The sequence below is a fragment of the Pseudophryne corroboree genome, chromosome 2 (assembly GCF_028390025.1).
Source record: "Pseudophryne corroboree isolate aPseCor3 chromosome 2, aPseCor3.hap2, whole genome shotgun sequence".
In the NCBI taxonomy this organism is placed as follows: domain Eukaryota; kingdom Metazoa; phylum Chordata; class Amphibia; order Anura; family Myobatrachidae; genus Pseudophryne; species Pseudophryne corroboree.
The window spans coordinates 742926563-742950223 of NC_086445.1; the positions used below are offsets into that span (position 1 = coordinate 742926563).

Sequence of the window (23661 nt, forward strand, 5' to 3'; positions counted from 1 at the left end):
CAAGAGGTGCTAAGACAACACGGGTGGATTCTGAATATTCCAAAATCCCAATTAATCCCGACAACTCGTCTGCTGTTCCTAGGAATGATTCTGGACACGGTCCAGAAAAAGGTTTTCCTTCCCGAGGAAAAAGCCAAGGAGTTATCCGACCTGGTCAGGAACCTCCTAAAACCAGGAAAGGTGTCAGTACATCAATGCACAAGAGTCCTGGGAAAAATGGTGGCTTCTTACGAAGCAATTCCATTCGGCAGATTCCATGCAAGAATATTCCAAAGGGATCTGTTGGACAAATGGTCAGGGTCGCATCTGCAGATGCACCTGCGAATAACCCTGTCACCAAAGACAAGGGTGTCACTTCTGTGGTGGTTGCAGAAGGCTCACCTAGTAGAAGGCCGCAGATTCGGCATTCAGGATTGGATTCTGGTGACCACGGACGCCAGCCTGAGAGGCTGGGGAGCAGTCACACAAGGAAGAAACTTCCAGGGAGTATGGACGAGCCTGGAAAAGTCTCTTCACATAAACATTCTGGAACTAAGAGCAATCTACAATGCTCTAAGCCAGGCGGAACTTCTCCTGCAAGGGAAGCCGGTGTTGATTCAGTCGGACAACATCACGGCGGTCGCCCATGTAAACAGGCAGGGCGGCACAAGAAGCAGGAGTGCAATGGCAGAAGCTGCCAAGATTCTTCGCTGGGCGGAGAATCACGTGATAGCACTGTCAGCAGTGTTCATCCCGGGCGTGGACAACTGGGAAGCAGACTTCCTCAGCAGACACGATCTTCATCCGGGAGAGTGGGGTCTACATCCAGAGGTCTTCAACATGTTAATAGACCGTTGGGAAAGACCAATTGTAGACATGATGGCGTCTCGCCTCAACAAGAAACTGGACAAATATTGCGCCAGGTCAAGAGATCCACAGGCAATAGCTGTGGACGCACTGGTAACTCCTTGGGTGTACCAGTCAGTGTATGTGTTTCCTCCTCTGCCGCTCATACCAAAGGTATTGAAGATCATACGGCAAAGAAGAGTAAGAACAATACTAGTGGTTCCGGATTGGCCGAGAAGAACTTGGTACCCGGAACTTCAAGAGATGCTCACGGACGAACCGTGGCCTCTACCTCTGAGAAGGGACCTGCTACAGCAGGGTCCCTGTCTCTTTCAAGACTTACCGCGGCTGCGTTTGACGGCATGGCGGTTGAACGCCAGATCCTAAAAGGGAAAGGCATTCCAGAAGAAGTCATTCCTACCTTGATTAAGGCACGGAAGGAAGTCACCGTGAAACATTATCACCGCATTTGGCGAAAATATGTTGCGTGGTGCGAGGATCGGAGTGTTCCGACGGAGGAATTTCAACTGGGTCGTTTCCTACATTTCCTACAATCAGGATTGTCTATGGGTCTCAAATTGGGATCCATTAAGGTTCAAATTTCGGCCCTGTCAATATTCTTCCAAAAAGAATTGGCCTCTGTCCCTGAGGTCCAGACTTTTGTCAAAGGAGTACTGCATATACAGCCTCCTGTGGTGCCTCCGGTGGCACCGTGGGATCTAAATGTAGTTTTAGATTTCCTCAAATCCCATTGGTTTGAACCATTGAAAAAGGTGGATTTGAAATATCTCACATGGAAAGTGACTATGTTACTGGCCCTGGCTTCTGCCAGGAGAGTATCTGAATTGGCGGCTTTATCTTATAAAAGCCCTTATCTAATCTTCCATTCGGATAGGGCAGAACTGCGGACTCGTCCGCATTTTCTCCCTATAGTGGTATCAGCATTTCATCTGAACCAACCTATTGTGGTGCCTGCGGCCACTAGCGACTTGGAGGACTCCAAGTTGTTGGACGTTGTCAGAGCTTTAAAAATATACATTTCAAGGACGGCTGGAGTCAGAAAATCTGACTCGCTGTTTATACTGTATGCACCCAACAAGTTGGGCGCACCTGCTTCTAAGCAGTCGATTGCTCGTTGGATTTGTAACACAATTCAACTTGCACATTCTGTGGCAGGCCTGCCACAGCCTAAAACTGTAAAAGCCCACTCCACAAGGAAGGTGGGCTCATCTTGGGCGGCTGCCCGAGGGGTCTCGGCATTACAACTCTGCCGAGCAGCTACGTGGTCGGGGGAGAACACGTTTGTAAAATTTTACAAATTTGATACCCTGGCAAAGGAGGACCTGGAGTTCTCTCATTCGGTGCTGCAGAGTCATCCGCACTCTCCCGCCCGTTTGGGAGCTTTGGTATAATCCCCATGGTCCTTTCAGGAACCCCAGCATCCACTTAGGACGATAGAGAAAATAAGAATTTACTTACCGATAATTCTATTTCTCGGAGTCCGTAGTGGATGCTGGGCGCCCATCCCAAGTGCGGATTATCTGCAATACTTGTACATAGTTATTGTTAACTAATTCGGGTTATTGTTAAGGAGCCATCTTTAAGAGGTCCTTTCTGTTATCATACTGTTAACTGGGTTTAGATCACAAGTTGTACGGTGTGATTGGTGTGGCTGGTATGAGTCTTACCCGGGATTCAAAATGCCTCCCTTATTGTGTATGCTCGTCCGGGCACAGTACCTAACTGGAGTCTGGAGGAGGGTCATAGGGGGAGGAGCCAGTGCACACCACCTGACCTAGTAAAGCTTTACTTTTTTGTGCCCTGTCTCCTGCGGAGCCGCTATTCCCCATGGTCCTTTCAGGAACCCCAGCATCCACTACGGACTCCGAGAAATAGAATTATCGGTAAGTAAATTCTTATTTTTTAACCTTCCTCATGGTTAGTAAATTAGTTTGCTTATAACGGCTCTCATCCTTTCATTATTTCTCCTGAGACACAGCGCAGCCGTTTGTCAACTTTCCACTTTTATATAGGTCCCTGCGGCCCTGGCATTAAATCACTAACTAGTCACCCCTGGCCGGGGTACCCCGGAGGAGTGGGAACCCCTTAAATCAAGGGGTCCCCCCCCTCCAGCCACCCAAGGGCCAGGGGTGAAGCCCGAGGCTGTCCCCCCCATCCAAGGGCGGCGGATGGGGGGCTGATAGCCATGTGAAAAAAATTGAATATTGTTTTTAGTAGCAGTACTACAAATCCCAGCAAGCCTCCCCCGCAAGCTGGTACTTGGAGAACCACAAGTACCAGCATGCGGTGGAAAACCGGGCCCGCTGGTACCTGTAGTACTACTAATAAAAAAATACCCCAATAAAAACAGGACACACACACCGTGAAAGTACAACTTTATTACATACATGCACACCAACATACACACATACTTACCTATGTTCCCACGAGGCTCGGTCCTCTTTTTCATGTAGAATCCTAGGGGTATCTGTGTAAAAAATTATACTCACATAATCCAGGGTACCTTCTGTTCTTTGTATAATCCACGTACTTGGCAAAATAATAAAACGGAAACCCGACCACGCACTTAAAGGGGCCCCATGTTTACACATGGGACCCCTTTCCCCGACTGCCAGGACCCCCCCTGACTCGTGTCAAAGGGGGTCCCTTCAGCCAATCAGGGAGCGCCACATCGTGGCACTCTCCTGATTGGCTGTGTGCTCCTGTAGTGTCTGTCAGGCAGCACACGGCACAGATACAATGTAGCGCCTATGCGCTCCATTGTAGCCAATGGTGGGAACTTTGCGGTCAGCGGTTGACCGAAAGTAACCTCACCGCTGACCGCAAAGTTCCCACCATTGGCTACAATGGAGCGCATAGGCGCTACATTGTATCTGTGCCGTGTGCTGCCTGACAGACACTACAGGAGCACACAGCCAATCAGGAGAGTGCCACGACGTGGCGCTCCCTGATTGGCTGAAGGGACCCCCTTTGACACGAGTCAGGGGGGGTCCTGGCAGTCGGGGAAAGGGGTCCCATGTGTAAACATGGGGCCCTTTTCAGTGCTTGGTCGGGTTTCCGTTTTATTATTTTGCCAAGTACGTGGATTATACAAAGAACAGAAGGTACCCTGGATTATGTGAGTATAATTTTTTACACTGGTACCCCTAGGATTCTACATGGAGAAAAGGACCGAGCCTCGTGGGAACATAGGTAAGTATGTGTGTATGTTGGTGTGCATGTATGTAATAAAGTTGTACTTTCACGGTGTGTGTGTCCTGTTTTTATTGGGGTATTTTTTTTAGTAGTAGTACTACAGGTACCAGCGGGCCCGGTTTTCCACCGCATGCTGGTACTTGTGGTTCTCCAAGTACCAGCTTGCGGAGGAGGCTTGCTGGGATTTGTAGTACTGCTACTAAAAACAATATTCAATTTTTTTCACAAGGCTATCAGCCCCCCATCCGCTATCAGCCCCCCTATCAGCCCCCCAAGCCTCTGGCTTAACCCCTGGCCCTTGGGTGGCTGGAGGGGGGACCCCTTGATTTAAGGGGTTCCCACTCCTCCGGGGTACCCAGGCCAGGGGTGACTAGTTAGTGATTTAATGCCAGGGCAGCAGGGACCTATATAAAAGTGTCCCCCGGCTGTGGCATTATCTCTCTGACTAGTGGAGCCCGGTGCTGGTTACAAAAATACGGGGGACCCCTACGCTTTTTGTCCCCCGTATTTTTGGAACCAGGACCAGGTGCAGAGCCCGGTGCTGGTTGATTAAATATGGGGGAACCCCTGTCATTTTTCCCCCCATATTTTTTCAACCAGGACCGGCTCAAAGAACCCAAGGCTGGTTGTGCATAGGAGGGGGGACCCCCACGCAATTTTTTTCTGTTTTTTAACTCTTTAAACTCTTTTTTTAAGGTACACAATGAAGCCCTGCACGGATCTCACAGATCCGGCCGGGATTCCTTGTGTTTTGTCAGGCAGTGTTTTACTCATTACTCCCGTAAAACACTGCCTCACATTACGAATCACATCGACCTCGGAAAAGACGAATGAGGAAATCTCGGCAGCTTAGTAAATGACCGTATCAGGATTCAAAAAGTTGCAGTAAAATGCACCCGATACCATTCGAGTTCAAACACCCTTAAAAACGGCTAAAACACGAATATTAGTACATTTTGGCCCTTGTGTGTAAGGAACACTACTGTGGCTGTTATGTGTAAGGCTGCTAATTGTGTGCGTAGAGGGGGTGTGAAAACATATTTATTTATAGTCTAATAATATGAAGTTATGAGGCCACGTCCACTTTCCCAGAGGTCACTCCCACTTTTCCTGGAGCGCGCGCGCCTTCGATGCGCGCATGGGGGGGGGGCGCTTTTACATGTTCTCGCTCAGGGTACTAGTAGGCCTGGAGCCGGCCCTGACCAGAGGATACCTGCTTTGGTCTCGTTGCTTGATACCTCCTCTTTCTTCCTTCTGGCTAAGTTAGGGGAACCTACCCTCTCTCATTTCTCTTCCTTTACCAGCCAGGCAAGACGAGAAAACAGCAGAAGGGAGGTTATACCTGTATCATAGCCAATTATTATTTTTTGCTGTACCTCTCCAGCTAAGAACAAACAGTAACTATTTTTTGGCAATTAACAGGTTTGGCAAACTATGAGTCTAGTACTTGAACTGCACTTTAAGCAATCGACATTTGTATCTACCGTGAACAAATTAATATTGATATGTGCCGGGATTTGAGGCATATGTACCTCATACCTCTGTAATATGTGATTTAAACTAACAATTTGTTTATACAAGCATGACTACTACATGATCATTTGATATTGAGCCTACTGTTCTTTTAGGAGAAATCCATTTCTAAGGCATTGATGCCTCATACCTCCATGCCTTATACCTTTGTGACTCAATTCAAATTAATTGTTTCTATACAAGCACTATCACTATATGATTATTTGATATTGCGTCCATTGTTTTTCTAGGAGAAAATGGCATCATAGGCATCTGTGCCTCATACCTCCTCCCACGTGACTCAATTCAAACTCACCAACTTGTGACCTATGATTCAAACTAAATGCCCTGAAATTTTGCACATGGGCTATAAAATTAATAAGATGATGGTCACTTCACATATTTTTTAAGAAACCAAATCATGCTTTACTAAATTGCTTATTAAGTCCCTGCAATCATCAGAATCAGAATCAGCTTTATTGGCCAGGTGTACTCACGTACACTAGGAATTCTTTGTGGTACAATGCATCGCCAAGCAGCAACATGAAGGGGGAATACATAGCATACGAAGGGGGAAGAACATAGCATACATTACACACATTACACGTATGAGTTGATACTGCACATTGCAACTGTACAATAGACTCAACATATTAGACATATTAACACGTAGGACTAAACACAAAGGCTGCTTGGCAGAGCAGCACCGAGGCAGCCATCCGCGGCGCCAACTAGAACTCAAACAATGCACATAATACAGAAGATTTAAGTATTACATCAAAAGATAACCCACACAGACAATAAAGACAGAAAGCATAATGCAGGGTTGGTGTAAGCATTTTGGGTAATAACCTCCAGGGGTTGTGTATTCCACCCTCACAAGGTACCAGGTGCGGCAGCCATCTTAGGCGCTCTGCGTAGGATTACCCAGGGTGGAATAGTCCACCCCTAGAAGAGAACACAAAACGGGGAGATTGCAGAGTCCTTAGGTTCAGAGTAGGGTTCCAATAAAACCATCAGGTCCATGTATTTTTCATCCCATCCACAAGTTTACCAGATAAGGCAGCCATGTTGGGCGCACTACGAAGGTTACACAGTGGGAGATGAGCCATACAAGGGCCAAATGCATTCACGGGAAAACTGACACGAATGTAGGAGTATGCTATACCCTGCATGGAAAGATCCAAATGAAGCACACCCTGCCCATGGAGGAACCATCCGAGGCAGCCATGTGAGGCGCACTGTGTAGGTTACTGCTGGCAGGGTGTGCAACCAATGGAGGTACACATTACAGGAATAGCACACAGTGGGGGGAAAGTACCCTGTAAGAAGAAAGAAGAGAAAGACACATTTGCAGGAAAACATTAATTTGTGAAAATGATAAATGTCCTGGTCTCATGAGAGCAGTGCGTGTGGGTGTGAGAGTGTGGGGAGCAGTGCGGGTGGGTGTAAGAATGTGGAGTGCACACTAATGTCCAATGGAACTGACCAAGCAAAATCTGGTCCTGATGCGCACGCCCCTCAGTTCCCTGCTCAGCTTGAGGGGTAGTCTTGGGGGCAGTCATGATGTTCTTGGACAGAGAAGTAGTAGGCATTGGTCCTGGTGTTCTCAAGGCAGAGGTGAGGAGAGGCCACATGATGGTCCTGAGTTGCAGTGTTTGGGGAAATTGTATTATTCGAGATTTTAGCGTAGTCCAAATCCAGTTCAAACTCCGCTTCTAACTCCATTCTTAAATCACATTCTTAACAATTGCAATCTTCACAATTGCAAGCAGGCCAAGTCCTGACTGCAGGCCTTGATAATATTGCTCTTAAATGCTCCAACTATATCAGCTGGCAACATACCTTATAAGCCCAATCTCGTCCGATCTTGGAAGCAAAACAGTAAGGGCCTGGTCAGTACTCGCACTACAGGGGGGCCACTGCGCAGATGGACCCCAACGTATTTTTCTGATTAAGTCAGTCAATATCATATTTATTACTGTTACATATTTTCACATATAATCACTACTTTTCTTGTAAACATATATGTGCTACGGAAACACAAACTTTAAGGCATATCGAATAAAAATTATTAATTTTTAGATAACTTTATATTGTTAATCAAATACTGCTTCAGATAAGAGTGCTCCCTATCAGGGTTGTCTTGTCTTCTCTTTAGTACATCCTGTTACACTTGTCTCTATACCCTTGGGAGCACCACTGACCGTCAAATTTCTCTTACCGATTGGACATTTTGTTATAGGTACATATTTGACAAATTAAAGGGAACAATACCCCATGAGTGTCAGTTTATCTTTGAAGCAACTATATATTGAATTTAAGATCCTGTGCGGCTTTCCCCAATCACTCTTTCACCACACCGGCAAGGCAGAAATATGAACCTTGAGGGAGGCCAGACGAAGGCCTAAGTCCAGGCCTTGTTGCAGAAAAGCCAGAAGCCATGGGGTTCTGAACTTGTAAACATCATAGGTCTTAGCAGCACACCAGGTGCAGTAAGAGTTCCAGACCCTGTAGTAAATCCAAGCCGAAGCCGGTTTACGGGCCTTCAACATAGTTTGGATGACTGCCTCAGAGAAACCTTTTGCCCTCAGGAGTGACGCTTCAAGAGCCACGCCGTCAAAGCCAGTCTAGCCAGGTCTGGGTAGACACAAGGGCCCTGAACGAGGAGGTCTGGGCATTGAGGAAGTAGTAGAGGACGTTCCATCGATAGACCCTGCAGGTCTAAGAACCAATGACGTCTGGGCCACGCTGGAGCGAGTAGAAGTAGCATTCCTCCTTCTTGCTTGAACTTCCGCAGAACCCTGGGCAGGAGTGACACCGGAAGGAACACGTATGGCAGTCGAAATTTACATGGAATAGCCAGTGCATCCACGAACGCTGCTTGAGGATCCCTTGTCCGTGATCCGAAGACCAGAACTTTGTGATAGATTTTACTTTAAATATTTCACCAAAAATTAATTGCACCTCTTGCACTACATGTATTCTGCCAGGCACGCGTCAAAGTGCTCTCGCCCCCAACCAAAGTGTCCACAACTTCAGCTGGAGAGGAAACATGTCTACAGAGGACCTGGACCACAGACATGCTCCCATAGTATGTCATCAGCCAGCAGTGCCACTGCCTTCTTCACAGACCCTGCCGCTACTGTAGAGGAGACATGTCTGCAGAGGACCCAGACCACAGACATGCTCCCATGGTATGTCAACAGCCAGCAGTGACACTGCCTTCTTCACAGACCCTGCCACAATTGCAGAGGAGACATGTCTGCAGAGGACCCAGACCACAGACATGCTCCCATGGTAATGTTAACAGTCGGTGGCACCAGCTGAAGTGTTTGTCTGTAATCTCTCCTCCAGCGGCAGCCAGGACTGTGGAGGAGGTGGCGGTAACAGTGGGGAATATGTGGGAGACGGCAGAGACACTGGCTACTAGCATTTGCATGGGAGGGTATCTGCAGTCCAGGTCCTTTGCAGATATGTCTACTCTCCAGCGTGGTGGAGGTGACTGTGATGGAGGCTCCATTTGGCACAGCAGCTGTCATATTGGCAAAGCAACAGTAGCTTCTATGTGAAAGGTGGGAAGAAAACTTGTGGTGGTTTATCCTCCAGACAGTGCGATACTGAAAAGTGTGAAATTCGGAATGAATGTTGAGATACAGAAAAGCATTACATTAGTAAGAAGTAGCCGTTTAAGGGGTAGATATACTAAGCTTTGGAGAGTGATAAAGTGGAGAGATAAACTACCAACCAGCCAGCTTCTAAATGTCATGTACTGAACTTAAACACTAAATAAATGTAGGGTACACAATTGGCATAGACATCTGGCAGCAACAAGAGCGATTACTCCAATGTAGCTTGGTAGCACTGAGAGCTGCCACTCAATATTTAACCCCCATATGATCACCAGTTTCATATACATACTTTAATGAGTTTGGAGGACAATTTCAGGACATTATTCACAATAGTGAGCTGTTCTTTCTTGTTTGGCTTCTTTTCCATTTTGAGATAAAGGTTGATCTTTAAAGGCAAAGTAGTATAAATTATACAATAGCAATTCTCAGTTTATAAATGTAATACATACATATACTACAGTATACAAAATGTTCAACAAAATTGCTAATAACAATGATAGACTGCAGTTTTTCTTAATACTTTTTTATTTGAAGTTGAAGAGATGACTGCCTTTTTATTCCATATTAAAATGCCAATTTCTTTGTTTTTTGCTCTCAATATATGCAAATACGCAACTTTGAAGCAGAGTTTCTGGGTTTAACATTTAAATTGTGGCATTTTCAGAACATTCTTGGCCACTGGGCATTAACAGACACAGGGCCCGATTCAGTAAGGATTACAAATTCTGCTAACTAGTAGAATTTTCAAGCCATGAGATCGCATGCTGGGGGCCGCACATCGCAGGGCAAGGCCGCCCAGCATGCTGACCACCGCTCCCCTCCCCCCTTGATGAAGCAGAGATTGCGATCGCATCGCAATTTCTGCTTCATCGTAGAAATTAGGGTAGCCTCCTGCCGCTATCTCTCTGATCGCAGCGGCTGAGTGTGACATCACGCATCCACTGCGATCATGCCCATGCCACGCCCCCATTTGTATAACGCTGCTCCCATTTCACCGGCTCCGCCCCAGCAACGTTCCGTCTCCGCTTAGGAAGCAGAGCGTTGCTGCTCCGCGAATGCCATGATTGACAGGCAGAGGCATTCGCATTTTCTGCGGCCCCTGCAGTAAAAATGTGGGCGCATGCGCAGGACAGGCGTTGTGCATGCACCCGCATCCTTTTTGCAATTTGTGTGGTTGGATCGAGTTTTGCAATCCAACATGAATCAGCCCCACAATTCAGTACTGAGGCAGCATGGCCTTGCCTATGTAACAATGTTTTTTCACTTACTGAAGCCAAGAGCTCATCAGTGTAGGATAAAGGTCCCTGCATGTGAGATGGTATAGATGCAGCCTTCCTGCAGTTACTTTACATTAGCCAAGTATTAAACTATGTATACAGTTTGTTGAACTCAGTCCACAAGTACCAAACAAACATTCCTGGATAGAAATTAGTATTACGGGGTCTATTTGAAAAGCAAATAGAAAAGCGTCATTAAAAAAAATGTAATTTTCTCCGTATTTATACTTTTGCAGTAAATGACTATTTAGATGAGGAGGGTACTCAAATCTTTTACATTTGTGAAAGATTACTACATGTACTGTGCATGCTGATTGGGAAGTTGTCCGGGGAAGGCGGAGACGTATGATTCGACTGGGGGTGCAGGGAGGTGGTAAGGGAAGTGGAGAAAACCAGTAAGTACACCTCTTCCCTGTTTTTCTCCAATTCCGCATATAAGAAGACAAATTACACAATCTAGAGATGGCGTTCAGTTTCTCAAAAAAGATGTAGACAAATAAATCAGGCTGTAGGATCAGAATCCTGGAGAAAAAAAAACACTTTTTAGTCATTGTAAAGACCCCAATGCAAGAGGATCACTAAAGTCTATCATATATCAAGATCAACTTTAATATAGGAGTAAAAAAAAAAAAATGCTATTTTTAATGGTGTTTAGGTTGGTTTGCTAACTAGTAAAGGCAAAACAACCTGTAAATCATCAGTGTTCCAATCTACGCCCGACCTATTTGTTACTGATGAATATAGTACAGGTAGAGAGTGTGCTTGCAGTGTGTTTTTTCTAAATATAAAGTTTCCATGTAAGCACAAAACTTCTATTTTGGAATCATCCATCCACAGAACATTCCCTTCTCAAGAACAAGGTGGTCTTCAGCAAATTGGAAACTGGCAACAATGTTGTTCTTGGAGAAAAGTGTTTTCCTCTGTGCTAACCTGGCATGGCATGCTATTCTTGTTCAGTGTTTGCCTGATAATGGATTACTCAACACTGATATTAGCCAATGCAATAGAGCAGTGGTTCTCAAACTCGGTCCTCAGGACCCCACACAGTGCATGTTTTGCAGGTAACCCAGCAGGTGCACAGGTGTATTAATTACTCACTGACACATTTTAAAAGGTCCACAGGTGGAGCTAATTATGTCACTTGTGATTCTGTGAGGAGACCTGCAAAACATGCACCGTGTGGGGTCCTGAGGACCGAGTTTGAGAACCTGTGCAATAGAGGGCTGCAGATCCTTTCAATATACCATGGGGTTCTTTGTGATCTACTGGGATGTTGAACTGAATTCCCCGCTTGGAGTGATTTCTTTTGGATGACCACTCCTGAGGAGAGTAACAATGGTGTTGTTTTTTCAACATTTGTACATTAACAGTCTGTGGTTTGGTGAGGGTCTAAGAAATCTACTTTGATCGAGGCAATATATAATTTTGTATGTTATTATTTTGGTACTTTAATACCCTTTTTAGACCAAATGAGGTGGGTCGCACCTGGGATCCTGACACGGGTGCTTCCCGGCTGCGCCCCACCTCAGGCCCCTCGGTGCTGCTATTTCCAACCCGGAATATTGCTGGGTTGGTGATGTAATTGGTGACGTGGTGGGGGCGGTGCTTGGAGATCACATGATCTCCAAACGCCACCCGTCCACGCAGAGTGAATGGGAAACGTGTTGCATCGACCCGCCTTCCGGTTTATACCACTTTCAGATCGCCAGCTATGAACATAGGTTATTGGCATATGAACGCGCATAACCCGTGTTGTGCCAGGGTTGAAATACCGGGTTGGTTCAACTCGGCTCGCTGTGCGGTGTGAAAGGGAGCCGGGTCGATGCAATTCGTTTCCAGTTCACTGTGTGTAGATGAGCGGCGCTTGGAGATCGCACCATGGGATCTCCCATGTCAGGCTCCTGGGTGCGACCAGCCTCAGGCAGTCTGAAAGGGGTTTTACACAGCACAGCGAGCCGAGTTGAACCCGTGGTAAACCCTGCAAGCTACCCGAGTTGGAATACCAGATCGCTCAACCCAGATTATTCCTACTGGGCCCTTTTACACTGCACAGCAACATGCGTTATGCACGCTCATGTGCATTAAATAAACCATGTTAGAAGCTGGCGGTATTAAAAGGGGTATTAGTTTGATGACTTAGAGCTTGTTGAAATGGTGGCAGGGCATGCTGGGATGTATAGTTCCACAGCAGCTGGAGGGCCATAGGTGGCATATCCGAGATCTGAACACAGAGGATCATATTTATGCAGAAATTCAGAAAATTGTTCACAAATATTCTTCCGCCACTGTATGTACAGAAATGTTCCAATTCATTCCAGTGAGCTATTAATTTCAATGGAGTTTCGGAAAGCATGGGGCAATTAATTCTTGTTTTTGAGGTTTGTTTTTTTTATTTTTGTATGTTACGAAATTTAGCATTTTGCAGCAATTTAAAACAAGTTGGGGAAAAAATAAATCAACCGGTAGTAGATTATCCCCATAATCATATTTATGTATTGGAGATCTAGTTTACCTATCATTAATACACAAGCTACAGACTCTGACAATCTCATGGCTTACCTCCTCAGTCAGTAGTATTGACACATTACTGTATTTTTTGTTGGTATCTGATCCCAGTGAAGTCAGACGCAGGAGAAAGATCAGTAAAGCTATCTCCCAGATAAGGAACTCCCAGTTATACACGTAGTTTAGAAAGGTGGTATGACCATGCAGGACCTATGCCGAAATAAAAAACATACAGTAGAGGAGATTTTGTACAGATTTAAATGTGTATGTGTATGAATATAATTAAGACTTAATATAATTTATCAAGGGACTTCCCCAAATTCTGTGCTGATCTGAAGAAGTGATTACATAGAGCTGCCCAGTGTTTGGGTTAGCTGTGAGCTACTACATAGACACGTGTTGGCACTTTGGTAAGATACCATTTGACTCATTCAGGTGTGCTCAGGCCTTTGACTGCACATTGGCCCTCATTCCGAGTTGTTCACTCGCTAGCTACTTTTAGCATAAATGCAAACACAAAGCCGCCGCCCTCTGGGAGTGTATCTTAGCATAGCAGAATTGCTAACGAAAGATTAGCAATTCTGCTATTATTAGCAGAATTGCTAACAAAGCAATTTCCTTGCAGTTCCTGAGTAGCTCCAGACCTACTCACAGATTGCGATCACCTCAGTCCGTTTAGTTCCTGGTTTGACGTCACAAACATGCCCTGCGTTCGGCCAGCCACTCCTCCGTTAATCCAGCCACTCCTGCGTTTTTGCCTGGCACGCCTGCGTTTTTTAGCACACTCCCTGAAAACGGGCAGTTTCCGCCCAGGAACACCCACTTCCTGTCAATCACACTACGATCAGCAGAGCGATTGAAAAGCTTTGTTCGCCCGTGAGTAAAATAGCATAGTTTTGTGTAAAATTACTTAGCGCGTGCGCCCTGCTGTGCACACGCATGCGCAGAACTGCCGGATTTTAGCCTATTAGCAACTCTGCTAAAATTAGCAGCGAGCGAACAACTCGGAATGAGGGCCATTGTCATATCTCAGTCACTGACTGTTTCCCAGCGATATACACACATACTGTAACCATTTGTTGGTACACAGCATAAAGAGTAAATTAATCTGACATTAGCTGTGCAGAGACATTAGTGCAGTGGTTCCCAAACTGTGTGCCTAGGCACCCTGGGGTGCCTTAGGAAGCTTGCAGGGGTGCCTTGGACTGGTGATTCAGGACCAATTTAAATTATTTATGGTGAATGTAATAGGCAAAACCAGTGCTGGTTGCTGCCAATCATAAAATATGTGGACAAACATGAGCAATTCCTGTCCCACACCACACAATTGAACCTAAGGATGACATATAAACACACTTTACTTCATTTAATATTTATTCTAAATCTCTCAATAAAAAACTTTTGGCCTAGGGGTGCCGTGAAAAAAATTCTGATACTGATAGGGTGCCATGATTCAAAAAAGTTTGGGAACCACTGCATTAGTGCATTAAGCAATAGTTGAACACAGAGTCGGACTGGCCCACAGGGGCACAGGGGAAAACCCTGGTGGGCACCATTGCCTGAGGGTCCACCCACTCCTCTGTGCACTTGAATTATACATTACAGATATTTTACTGTATAATGCATACTACTATGGTGTATTCTCTACAGAGCGTTGGTGTTATTAACCTGGTACATTATTTATAATGCATGGATTAGCAGTATTTACTATATATAGTATATATTTATCTAAAGGCCTAGATCAGGCACTCTCTAATGGTTATCCAAGTCTCTATTGTGGCTGGCCCCACCCCTTATAGAGGCTAGCCACAACCCTAAGCTTGGGCCCTACCATTGCATTCCACCAGTAGGCCCCTCCTGCCCCAGTCCAATACAGGAATATTATATGTGTTAGTTACCTGAGCACAGCAAATGAAGGCAATAGAGAGGGTTAATAAATAGACTGAAGACACAATTACATCCACAGATCTCTGGGGTCCTCGTCTCTGGAAAGGAAAAATATGCTGAATCAGTAGTAGATATAAAGTGGAGTTGTGCCTAGGATTAGTAGCTACTGTAACTTAGCTCACCTTCAAGTAGGAGCGTAGAGACAGCCACATCTTAATGTTCTCCACCTTCTTCAATCTGAAGTGAGGGATTTCAGATTTCAGAGCCTTCCTGGCAGAGGTCAGGTGACTGAACAGCTTGGCAATAAGAAATCGCTGCAGGAGCAGAGCAATGTATCACACAGCAACAGTGGAGGAAGATACAGCAGTCATAATTCATAGCTACAGAGGGCTGCAGTACATAAAAGGTCAGAGGAATAGATATTTCACACAAATTAATTTCTAACAGGAATGAAACAGCATAATATGATATTATACCACCTACACACAGCCTCTTGGTACGCTAAATAAATACATACAGGCTCTGATCTTTATGGATAAACTGTGTTAGGAAGTGGAATGTACTAATGCTAATGTATGCAGTAAATCATGCTTACCACATTTCCCAATACTTCCGGCTATGTACTATTGAAGTTTGATAGAAAAAAAAAGTTTACAGCCTCTGCATTCTTGAAATACAGCTCTGTTTTCACACCGAAATATCCTTTCCCATAGCCAGTTGTAGAGATTTTATTCCTGTCCGATGCACAGTATTGCTTTTGAGGGAGATTGGATATTCTAAATCATGAATAACATTCCTCCATGACCCGGTCATGAGCCCTCCAGCCAGGAAAACAGACAATAGAATGCTATTATATACAAATGTGATGCTGCCTGGATGGAGGGGGCTGTTTGGTTGTGGAGGGGATTCCCATCACTGTTTGACCCCACACCACAGAGATAATTATGGTGCTGTACACATGAGGGGCTGCTGCAATACGGGGGGGGGGGGGGGGGGGGGGGGAATGTGTATTTGTGCACTGGCACATGAGGATGGACAGAAGTGACACATGAGGTATCTGAAGTGTATTATGTGGATGTGATTTTTTTAGTTGTTTTATGCGGACCTGGCTTTTCAACGTATTTTATGTGGATCTGGCTTTTTCAATCTATTCTATACTGGGGACGTGGCCTAGCTGGCATAGGGCCACGCCTCATTTTTGCACACATGCCTTAAAATATTCTTTGGCTTTTTGTTTCTGACTAGTTGGCCACCCCTGGTATAGATTAACAAAAATATGAAAAGGAAATCATGTCATTAAGACCTCGAGGGCCAATACATCTAGCCTTTGAATCCACCTAGATTCACACCTGAAAAGAGCCAAGCCTCTATCCCCATCCCTTAAAGAAGGTGGATTGTGCTCAATCATGCATTATTTAATGCTGGCCGCACTGTGCCTAGCCTCAACAAGCTACATGTTAATCACTATTACCATTCTGTAAGGCGGACTTGACCTATGTGCGGTCATTCTGTCTTTAAATTTCATTGTAGCTTTTCCAATATATTTGAGGCCGCAAGGGCAAACAATCTGGTACACAATACAGGAGCTTTCACAGGTCAAATGGTTTTTACTGTAGTATTTTGTATCTAAATGTGGGTGAAAGAATGTGTCACCAGTAATGAAATATTTACATAGGAGCAGCTGTAAACATCCCCATGTTTTCTTGTATAGGAAGTTCTTAGTCAAGGATGTGTCTCTACCAGAGATGTCTGTCTTAACTAATAAATCATGTAAGTTATTAGATCTTGAACAACACGACATTAGAGCAGTATCTGCAAGCATAAGAACTCTATTCGATTGTACCAAATGCCAATGGCTCTTAGAAATCTTTTTAATTTCCTCTGAATGAACATTATATTCATTAACCCAAGGTACTGTAATTTTGTATCCTAGAAATGCAATCGCTTGTTGGTGTATTTTATATGTAAGTTTAGCAGGACTAGTTATATTGTTGTGACGATCAATAATCAGTTGGAGAACCTCCTGGAGGCCCACTAAAATATAATAATAAACTCATATAGAAAAAATGTTGGAAACTACTGTATTATTGGCATCACCAAAAAGTATGCTGTTCTCAACATCAAACATATAAATGTTTGCGTAGGTTGGAGCAACTGATGAACCTACAGCTCAGCCTTTGGTTTTAAGATAGTATTTGCTATCAAACAAGAAATAATTTTTAGTGAAAATCAGTTCCAGAAATTGCATCAGAATATCAATATGAGCTACATCAAAAGTGCCATGGTTTCGTAAACGTTTTCTTACTGATGCCAGTCACTACTTATGGGGAATAACAGTATAGAGGCTGTTACCAGCCATACATAGCTAGGCAGAGATTCTAATTCATTCATTTTATTCAATAGCACGTTTATTCAATAGTATCCATAAGAAACTGTGGATGTTTTTGTACAAGAGGCTGAAGAATAGAATCCAACACAACTGCTGTTGGTTAAAAGAGGGACCCCCTCGCCGAGATGATAGGTCTTCCTGGCAGGGGGGGGGGTCTAATCCCTTAGGAATTTTTTGTAAGGTGTATAAAAGCAGAACAATGGGGAACTCAGGAATCAGAACATTAAAGCACTCCTCCAAAACCAAACTTGCATCTCTAGCCACAGTCACAACATCCTTACATTTTCTAGTGAATAAAGATTTAGGGTAACCCCTCAATTTGCTGTAAACTTCAGGTTCTTCCAACTGATGTCAAATTTCTGATTTATAGTCATTGAGGTCCTGTAGTATAACAGCTCCTCCTGGACTGAATATGACTTGTTCATTATTAGCTAATTATTTTAGAGCTGTTTTGTGCAGAGAGGTTATGTTGAAAAGAACCCAAATTACTGGCTGAATTGATAACCCTGATATAGGTCTTAATACTAGGGTTATTCGAAAGGGGGTCAAAGAAGGAAGGTTTTCGTAAATTGCTTTCATTTATCAGGAATATTACTTTGTGAGGACTTATCCGTTGTTTTATGAGAAAAATATTCTCTCAGTTTAAGTTTGCGTTGCAAGTGATTCTTTTCTATTTACCATCTTAGTCCCTCAAAACCTCTGGTGGAGACATAGGAAAATCCCTTAGATAATACACTTTTTTCACTCTCTGTGAGTTCATAACTTGATAGGTTAAAGATGATCTCTTCTTGGTTTGCACAGGTATCTTTTTCCACGACTACTGTAGAGTGCAATGGCCTCATCTCCTGGTAGGTTTGTCTTTTCCGTCACCTCTGATGCGAGTGACCACTCCTAATGGGACCATATGACCCCTACAGCAGCTGCTTGTAGCCTCTGTGTTACTCACTGTACTGGTACCTTCTGCTGAACAACAATTCATCTAAATTCATCTTTTAAGACCAGTTTGTACTTATTATATCCAAAACAAAGCTTGGATTACAGCCATGTAATACATTAATATATAATAGAATTTTATCATCAGAATTCTGAAGCAAAAGCTCCACAATTCTGTATTACAAATCAATTGAGATAACCAACCTTAAGTTAAAAGGAGGGGTTTAGTGTGTGGGCCAATCATAAGATGCAATCTTAGCTTGTGATAGGCCCACCCATTCACAGTTTTCAGCTGGAACTGTGAGATCAATGGATGTGACTGCTGGGCTTCAGCTAGCGGAAAAGGAACATTTGTAAAATATTGTATTATGTTGTAGTAAAGCTTTAAAATAAAGTTTCTACTCTGTCTTTATTTATTTTTTTATAAGGAATGCCTGAGTGCTTAGAGAGTTACTGTAAGAAGCATAGAGCCTGATAGATTGCACAAATAAAATGGAAAACCCAAACTCTACAAGGTACAAATGAATCTAGGAAGCAGTTAGTTTAACAACCTATCACTCCAGTCTCCTGAGGCAGCACTGGAGGTACTGTACACAGGATGTTAGTACCACAAAAATAAGAATTTACTCACCGGTAATTCTATTTCTCGTAGTCCGTAGTGGATGCTGGGAACTCCGTAAGGACCATGGGAATAGCGGGCTCCGAAGGAGGCTGGGCACTCTAGAAAGATCTTAGACTACCTGGTGTGCACTGGCTCCTCCCACCATGACCCTCCTCCAAGCCTCAGTTAGGTACTGTGCCCGGACGAGCGTACACAATAAGGAAGGATTTTGAATCCCGGGTAAGACTCATACCAGCCACACCAATCACACCGTACAACTCGTGATATAAAACACAGTTAACAGTATGAAACAATAGAGCCTCTCAACAGATGGCTCAACAATAACCCGATGTAGTTAACAATAACTATGTACAAGTAATGCAGATAAACCGCACTTGGGATGGGCGCCCAGCATCCACTACGGACTACGAGAAATAGAATTACCGGTGAGTAAATTCTTATTTTCTCTAACGTCCTAGTGGATGCTGGGAACTCTGTAAGGACCATGGGGATTATACCAAAGCTCCCAAACGGGCGGGAGAGTGCGGATGACTCTGCAGCACCGAATGAGAGAACTCCAGGTCCTCCTCAGCCAGGGTATCAAATTTTTAGAATTTTGCAAACGTGTTTGCCCCTGACCAAGTAGCTGCTCGGCAAAGTTGTAAAGCCGAGACCCCTCGGGCAGCCGCCCAAGATGAGCCCACCTTCCTTGTGGAATGGGCATTGACAGATTTTGGCTGTGGCAGGCCTGCCACAGTATGTGCAAGTTGAATTGTACTACAAATCCAACGAGCAATAGTCTGCTTAGAAGCAGGAGCACCCAGCTTGTTGGGTGCATATAGGATAAACAGCGAGTCAGATTTTCTGACTCCAGCCGTCCTGGAAACATATATTTTCAGGGCCCTGACAACGTCTAGCAACTTGGAGTCCTCCAAATCCTTAGTAGCCGCAGGCACCACAATAGGCTGGTTCAGGTGAAACGCTGACACCACCTTAGGGAGAAACTGGGGACGAGTCCTCAATTCTGCCCTATCCATATGGAAAATCAAATAAGGGCTTTTACAAGACAAAGCCGCCAATTCTGATACTCGCCTGGCAGAAGCCAAGGCCAATAACATAACCACCTTCCATGTGAGATATTTCAGATCCACGGTTTTTAGTGGTTCAAACCAAAGTGATTTTAAGAAAAACTCAACACCACGTTGAGATCCCAAGGTGCCACAGGAGGCACAAACGGGGGCTGACTATGCAGCACTCCTTTTATAAATGTCTGAACTTCAGGTACTGAAGCTAGTTCTTTTTTGAAAGAAAATCGACAGAGCCGAGATCTGTACCTTAATGGAACCCAATTTAAGGCCCATAGTCACTCCTGCTTGCAGGAAATGCAGAAATCGACCTAGTTGAAATTCCTCTGTTGGGGCCCTTTCGGCCTCACACCATGCAACATATTTTCGCCATATGCGGTGATAATGAGTTGCTGTAACCTCTTTCCTGGCTTTAGTAAGCGTAGGAATTACTTCCTCCGGAATACCCTTTTCCTTCAGGATCCGGCGTTCAACTGCCATGCCGTCAAACGCAGCCGCGGTAAGTCTTGGAACAGACAGGGCCCCTGCTGCCGCAGGTCCTGACTGAGTGGCAGAGGCCATTGGTCCTCTGATATAAATTCTTGAAGTTCTGGGTACCAAGCTCTTCTTGGCCATCCACGAGTATCGTTCTTACTCCTCGCCTTCTTATTATTCTCAGTACCTTTGGTATGAGAGGCAGAGGGGAGAACACCTAAACCAACTGGTACACCCACGGTGTTACCAGAGCGTCCATAGCTATCGCCTGAGGGTCCCTTGACCTGGAGCAATATCTTTTATAGCTTTTTGTTAAGGCGGGACGCCATCATGTCCACCTGTGGCCTTTCCCAATGGTGTACAATCCTATTGGAAGACTTCTGGAGGAAGTCCCCATTCTCCCGGGTGGAGGTCGTGTCTGTTGAGAAGATCTGCTTCCCAGTTGTCCACTCCGGGAATGAACACTGCTGACAGTGCTAACACATGATTTTCCGCCTATCGGAGAATCCTTGTGGCTTCTGCCATCGCCATCCTGCTTTTTGTGCCGCCCTGTTGATTACATGGGCGACTGCCGTGATGTTGTCTGATTGGATCAGTACCGGCTGGTTTTGAAGCAGAGGCCTTGCTGGCCTCAGGGCATTGTAAATGGCCCTCAGATCCAGAATATTTATGTGTAGGGAAATAACCTGACTTGACCAAAGTCCCTGGAAGTTTCTTCCCTATGCGACTGCCCCCCAGCCTCAAAGGCTGGAATCCATGGTCACTAGGACCTAGTCCTGTATGCCGAACCTGCGGCCCTCTTGAAGATGGGCACTCTGCAGCCACCACAGTAGAGATACCCTGGTCCTTGGAGACAGGGTTATCAGCCTATGCATCGGAAGATGCGATCCGGACCACTTGTCCAACAGGTCCCTCTGAAAAGTTCTTGTATGGAACCTGCCTAATGGGATTGCTTCGTAAGAAGCTACCATTTTTCCCAGGACTCGCGTGCAATGATGCACCGCTACCTATTTTGGTTTCAGGAGGTCTCTGACTAGAGATGACAACTCCTTGGCTTTCTCCTCCGGGAGAAACACTATTTCTGGTTTATGTCCAGAACCATCCCCAGGAACAGTAGACGTGTCATAGGAACCAGCTGTGACTTTGGACTGTTTAGAATCCACCTATGCTGTTGTAGCACTTTCCAAAATAGTGCTACCCCGACTACCAACTGCTCCTTGGACCTCGCCCTTATAACGAGATTGTCCAATTACGGGATAATTACAACTCCCTTTTTTTGAAGGAGTATCATCATTTCGGCCATTACCTTGATAAAACACCCTCGGTGCCATGTACAGTCCAAACGGCAGTGTCTGGACTTGGTAATGGTAATCCTGTACCACAAATCTGAGGTACTCCTGGCGAGGATGGTAAATGGGGACATGCAGGTAAGCATCCTTGATGTCCCGGGATACCATGTAATCCCCCTCGTCCAGGCTTGCAATAACCGCCCTGAGCGATTCCATCTTGAACTTGAATTTTTTTATGTTCAAGGATTTTAAATATAAAATGGGTCACACCGAACCATGCGGTTTCGGTACCCCAACCCGTGTGGAATAGTAACCCCGTCCTTGTTGAAGTAGGGGCACCTTGAGTATTACCTGCTGGGAATACCGCTTATTAATTGCCTCTAGCACAGCCTCCCTGCTTGAGGGAGTTGTCAGCAAGGCATATTTTAGGAAACGGCTGGGGGGAGACATCTCTAATTCCAGCTTGTACCCCTGAAATACTACTTGGAAGAAACAGGGATCCACCTGTGAGCGAGCCCACTAATTGCTGAAATTTTTGAGGCGGCCCCCCACCGTACCTGGCTACACCTGTGGAGCACCCGCGTCATGGTGTGTACTCACAGGAGGCGGGGGAAGAATCTTGATTCTGGGAACAGGCTGACTGGTGCAGCTTTTTCCCTCTACCCTTGTCTCTGTACAGAAAGGAAGCGCCATTTGACCCGCTTGCTTTTCTGAAGCCGAAAGGACTGTACCTTTTTCTGTGAGGAAACCTGAGGTAAAATTATTTCTTCCCAGCAGTTGCTGTGGATACGAGGTCCCAGAGACCATCCCCAAATAATTCCTCACTCTTATAAGCTCTCTATGCGCTTTTTAAGTCAGCATCACCTGTCCAGTGACAGGTCTCTAATACCCTCCTGACAGAATGGACATTACATTTATTTTGGATGCCAGCCGGCAAAATATCCCTCTGTGCATCCCCCATATATAAGACAACGTCTTTAATATGTTTTTATGTTTGCCAACTATTATCCCTGTTTGACAGGGTCACCAACCACGCTGCAGCAGCACTATCTGCAGGTCTCAGTCTAGTACCTGAGTGTGTAAATACAGACTTCAGGATAGCCTCCTGGTTTTTTTTTTTTTTTTTTTATCAACAGGTACCTATTAAAGTGGCCGTATCCTAAGACGGCAGTGCCACCTTTTTTGACAAACGTGTGAGCGCCTTATCCACCCTAGGGGATATCTCCCAGCGTAACTTATCCTCCTGGCGGGAAAGGGTACGCCATCAGTAACTTTTTATAAATTACCAGTTTCTTAACGGGGGAACCCACGCTTTTCACACACTTCATTTATTCATCTGATGGGGGAACAAAACACTGCCTGTTTTTTCTCCCCAAACCTAAAACCCATTTATAGAGGTTAAAGTCAGAAATGTATAACACATTTTTTATTGCCGGGATCAAGTCACGGATTGGATTGTGTATATGTCTCCACCTTGTTGACACTGGAGTCAGACTCCGTGTCGACATCTGTGTCTGCCATCTGAGAGAGCGGGCGTTTTTGAGCCCCTGATGGCCTTTGAGACGCCTGGGCAGGCGCGGGCTGCGAAGCCGGCTGTCCCACAGCTGTTACGTCATCCACCCTTTTATGTAAGGAGTTGACACTGTCGGTTAATACCTTTTACCTCTCTATCCACTCTGGTGTCGGCCCCACAGGGGGCGACATCACATATATCGGCCTCTGTTCCGTCACCATATAAGCCTCCTCATTCAACATGTCGACACAGCCGTACCGACACACCGCAGACACACAGGGAATGCTCTAAACGAGGACAGGACCCACAAAAGCCCTTTGGGGGGACAGAGTGAGAGTATGCCAGCACACACCAGAGCGCTATATACTGCAGGGACTAACTGAGTTATGTCCCCTATAGCTTTATATCTATATATATAATGTATACTGCGCCTAAATTTAGTGCCCCCTCTCTCTTTTTTTAACCCTTGTAGACTGCAGGGGAGAGCCAGGGAGCTTCCCTCCAACGGAGCTGTGAGGGAAAA

General features: G+C 45.2%; 1 protein-coding gene and 1 long non-coding RNA gene across 6 annotated transcripts in view; one reads left to right on the forward strand and one right to left on the reverse strand.

Annotated features, from left to right (window-relative positions):
- LOC135046852 (uncharacterized) overlaps positions 1-23661 on the forward strand; it is a 111920-nt gene that overhangs the window by 86770 nt on the left and 1489 nt on the right. The window lies entirely within an intron of this gene.
- Positions 1-23661, reverse strand: part of PHTF1 (putative homeodomain transcription factor 1) — a 281464-nt gene that overhangs the window by 45025 nt on the left and 212778 nt on the right. For 3 of the 4 annotated variants that reach the window (XM_063955405.1, XM_063955406.1, XM_063955403.1), the window contains 4 exons: positions 15037-15168; positions 14866-14970; positions 13022-13177; positions 9475-9570 (listed from right to left, as the gene is read on the reverse strand). In XM_063955405.1, coding sequence (XP_063811475.1) covers positions 9475-9570; positions 13022-13177; positions 14866-14970; positions 15037-15168 — 489 coding nt within the window. The remainder of the gene's footprint in view (positions 1-9474; positions 9571-13021; positions 13178-14865; positions 14971-15036; positions 15169-23661) is intronic. The other variant, XM_063955404.1, reaches the window with a different exon arrangement.